At 34.8% G+C, this 4704-nt stretch overlaps 1 protein-coding gene across 2 annotated transcripts in view; it reads left to right on the top strand.

The window, feature by feature from the left end:
* The window catches only part of LOC111085090 (D(2) dopamine receptor A-like), a 16695-nt gene extending 14324 nt beyond the window's left edge, over positions 1-2371 (top strand). Inside the window, exons 3-4 of one of the 2 annotated variants that reach the window (XR_002609948.1) lie at positions 278-1417; positions 1522-2371. Coding sequence is in view for 1 of the 2 variants with exons in the window: in XM_022382248.1 (XP_022237956.1) it covers positions 278-1323 (1046 nt within the window). In the remaining variant the exon portion in view is untranslated. Of the gene's footprint in view, positions 1-277 lie in introns of both variants that reach the window. The other variant, XM_022382248.1, reaches the window with a different exon arrangement.
* The last annotated feature ends 2333 nt before the right edge of the window (positions 2372-4704 follow it).

Here is a 4704-nt window from a genome sequence, read left to right as displayed (position 1 = left end):
TATATCCTTTCTAAGAAGAAAGGAATCTGTAGGAAACAACTGTCCGCCACGTAGTGACAATAAGAAACACTGATTATACATAGATGTTGATGTCACATTAAAAGGAACATTCTTATAACAAATAGGTGTAAGTTAGTTTGACAGTTTTCAAACAATACTTATATATATATATATATACCATGTGATAAACTTTGTTGTTAATACAAGTTTGCAATGTTTCATACGTTTATAGTAATATAAAATTTGTAATAAGTATCCACAATTTATATCTCCACAGGTTATTGGCCCATTGGATCTTCGGCCTGTAATGTCTGGGTAACATCTGACGTTCTTGGTTGTACCTCGTCTATTATTCACATGTGTTTTATCTCACTTGGCCGCTACTTGGGGATTCGCAATCCCCTCAAAACTCGCGGAACCTCCAAAAAGGTCGTTACGATGAAAATTGCTATAGTATGGTTGGTTTCCATGGTAATAACGAGTCCAATCACAGTGCTTGGAAACATTGACTCTGAAAATATACACTCAACAAATTATACTTGTGCTATAAATAACCGCTTTTTCTTTGTATTTGGTTCGTTGTCTGCCTTCTATATTCCCATGTTCGTTATGGTGACATCCTATGTCTTAACAGTCCGCTTACTGCAACAAAAGGCTAAGTACTGCGCAGAAAAATCCAGTCGAAGGGTGCCCTTCATTAACCGATCTCGAAGGCACTCATTACAAGAAACATCAACCAACCCCCTTGGTACCACCTCCAAGAAAGAAAGCAATACGTGCAACAAGTGTGGCGCTCGTCAACATCAGGACATGCATGAAGAAGAAACATTCCTAGAGCCTCATCACGGAAACTCACGTGTAAGTTACGTAGACTTTCATGGTTCCCTGAACAGGCAAAATAACATAAAATTCAAAGTAATAGGAGGAATGATTTGTGCTCTAGGTACCAGTTCGCAGGTGATGAATGAACAAAAGGCGACCAAAGTTCTTGGAATTGTTTTCTTCTGCTTTGCTATTTGTTGGACTCCCTTCTTTACGTTAAATATTCTGTTTCCATTCATAGACCCCACAACTTTTCCCGACTACCTCACAACTACTTTCCTGTGGTTGGGTTACGTGTCATCCACTATTAACCCTATCATTTATACCATCTTCAACAAAAAATTTAGAAGAGCTTTCTGGAGACTCTTGTCGTGCACATGTTGTTTAAACAACGTTAGGTCTCCCACCATTAACGAAATGGCTACATGGCCAACAAAGTCTACACCTTTTGTAGTCAAAAGTGATCCTCCGCCTGCTAGTCGCATAGAACCAATATACTGAATGTACTCAATACTCTCTGCCTTGTCCTTATCAATATATTTATTTTGCATTAGAGCCATCTTCCGCTTATGCAGTAAAGAGAAGTAATGCGAATGTTTGCATTAGAGCCATCTTCCGCTTATGAAGTAAAGAGAAGTAATGCGAATGTTTGCATTACAGCCATCTTCCACTTATGCAGTAAAGAGAAGTAATGCGAATGTTTGCATTAGAGCCATCTTCCGCTTATGAAGTAAAGAGAAGTAATGCGAATGTTTGCATTAGAGCCATCTTCCGCTTATGCAGTAAAGAGAAGTAGTGCGAATGTTTGCATTACAGCCATCTTCCGCTTATGCAGTAAAGAGAAGTAATGCGAATGTAGTAAAATCAGTTCTTCTCTCCCACGAATTGCAGAATAAATCTGTTGAAAACAACTGAACGACTTACAACCTCCAAATCCCAATGTCCAGAACGTATTCTCACATTCCAATCACACACAGTCAGTTTTCAACGTTTGATAACTTAGTAATTCATTGCACGACGTAGTAATGTAATGTTTGTGTTGTATTTTCACGGTTTCTTAAAGCTTAAGAAAAGAACATTTATGCACCTTTCTTGAACGTGATTTTGTGAAGATATAAAGGACCAGCTTGGCAAATTTTATGTTTGAAAACTTTCCTTCAAGTTGGCAGCTTCTGTCCCAGTACAATGAAATACAAAATACTCGGAATAAATAATACTTTTAGGCTAGTGAGCAGTTGAAAGTGTAAGACTGAAAAATTTCCATCACAGAAAATATTGTTATTCTAGCTATAAAAGTTAAAAAAATATTAACATTTATTTATATTAAAAACGATGGAATAATTGATTCGGAATATTTAGAAGAGCTACACGATAGAACAGCAAAGAGCTGGCAACATTTTTGTAAATATGGAATAAGAAAAAAGTTATTGTTCTAGCCATATCATGTTAAAATATCTATATGTACAGGTTTAGTCATCAGAATAACCTTAACATGATAAGACTGCTGAAATTACAGCCTGCAAGTCATAAACTACTTGAATCTATTATAGCGCATAATCCTTTTAGTATGTTAAAACTAAAAATAAAAGTATATAACATATTGTTATTATATATATATACACACACACATATAACATATTGTTATTATATATATATACACACACACAAATCAGAATATTCGAAATCCCGTGGAGACACGTATGTTGGAGAAACTGGCGAAACAGTAAGCCAGAGGATTAAAAAACATCAATACATCACTCAACTGCTACATCATTGGTTAGGACCGACGACTAAATATTCAGTACGTCTCATTACTAGGAAAATGGGAAGCTTTTTTGTATTAGATCCCGTAATCCAACACTTCACAGAAATTAGTCTATACTTCCTTCAAAATATGGGTGTCCATCTTGTTCAACTAACACAGAGTACCTGAAGAAAGAACAACTAGAGCTCTTCCACAAAATCGCCTTCATATTAAAGCATGGATTTTTGGATGAAGAACACATCATAAAGATAGACACGCCGGTCTCTCAAACTCCAGATAGAGGCAGTGTATTAAAGATTCAACGCTAGTACAATCTATTCTACCAAAACTAGCCTGTAAACAATATTTAGGATCTAAACGATCATTTGACCAAAGTTTACGTGTGTACGAGCTTATAACCTGGCATGTATCTTTAGAAACATGACTCAAGAAGATTATTGAAACACGTTATATACGTCCAAGATACACAAGTGTGCACAGAAATACAAATATATTACTACAACACGTAGAAAAGATCTATGGCTAATCCGACCATCCACATGACACAATTACGATTCATAGTAAAAGGGATTAAAAGTGGCCAAGCTTTTGGGTTCAAACAGCATCGGATACACTATTAGAGAACAGAAGGAATGATCGAAGATCAACCAACTTCTCCAACATATGGCAAGGGTTGCAGGTGACAGTTGCCATATAATATACTCTAAACACGATATGAACCACGGATAGAAATCATTTACTCAAGACAGCATAATTCATACGGGCAGATGACTTAAGGTATATTATTTGTGACTGTTTTACGCATGTATATGTAAAAGTCTTTGTGGTATACACGAATAAATTATAAAATTCGATGTAAACTAGCCTGCTCTTTGATGTTTACTTCCCTTATGAAAACGGTCTTACAAGTTAGTATCTCAAGTTCTCAGCAAACGTCCAGCTCTCATACAGATTCAAGTACATATAAGAATACAACACAATCCATTCTATTGTTAATCATTACAGCATTACTCGCACAATTTCAATATACAGTTTTAATGCTGAATATAGTAACTGATCGATAACAAACATTATGAAAGTTTACAAAGCTACAAAAAGCATACATATTTTATTAATAAACTGAACGTTACTTACAATATTTTTTATAAACATCCTAACGGTTGCACGACTTAGGAAAGCAAACTTCCGTTTCGATACTGACCAGTTTCAGGTTTTAATAAACTAAATATTTATGTGGCATTAAACGATATTTCACGTTTTCAAAACTACATTCTTTGAAGATCCTCAGTTTTAGAATACCACTAAATAAATTACTCTTTGAGGCCAACCACAGACCATTATGCTACGAAACTATTACCGATATAAATGGAAGTTTCTTCAATTACGAAAACTTTTTTCATGACTGTATTTCTTGGAGAGTTAGTCGACCTTTTATGATTGATAAGAAGTCACTTCCCACGCAGCTCATGATATTTTGTACTGTATCAATTATATCAATACACAAACAAGGGATAGTATGTAAAAATATTTTTACATGTTGAAGTAATCTTAATCTTGCTTTACACTTGAAGGATTGAATTTTTGAAGTAACAAAAGCATATAATAAACCTATCATTATACTTACAACTTTTGTATAAAAATGTAAATAAAAGTGTGTGTGAATAATGAGCGTATTGGGGAATAAATACGGCCCACGAAAATTATTTTTACAACGGTCCTACAAAGATGTCGGGGGACAGTGATTAATGTTGCATATTGTATAATACGTACTAGCATTACTTATATAGTTCACAAATTAAAGAAAAATATCTTGTGCAAAATATTTAATTTACAATCCAGTTTATTACTTTTATTATCCATCTTGGTAAAGTATAGACCTATATGGCCAGAAAGTTACATGAAGTGAAACATCAGCACACAAAAGATTTTTAAAGAGTAATTACCAGCTAATCGTACATCCACGCTACATCTATGTTGCACTGTAATCACTTAACGAGAAATTATGCACTCAATTAAGTTAGATTTCAATAATGCTTAAAAAAAAATTTTTTTTTCGAATAACCACCGGCTCACCTGAAATTATCCTGGCGTCCTGATGGCCCAAATCTGCCCCTTTT

This window comes from Limulus polyphemus, unplaced genomic scaffold, assembly GCF_000517525.1.
Source record: "Limulus polyphemus unplaced genomic scaffold, Limulus_polyphemus-2.1.2 Scaffold234, whole genome shotgun sequence".
Classification (NCBI taxonomy): Eukaryota; Metazoa; Arthropoda; class Merostomata; order Xiphosura; family Limulidae; genus Limulus; species Limulus polyphemus.
The sequence above is the reverse complement of the archived record's forward strand: the minus strand, read 5'-3'. Positions and strand labels throughout refer to the sequence as shown.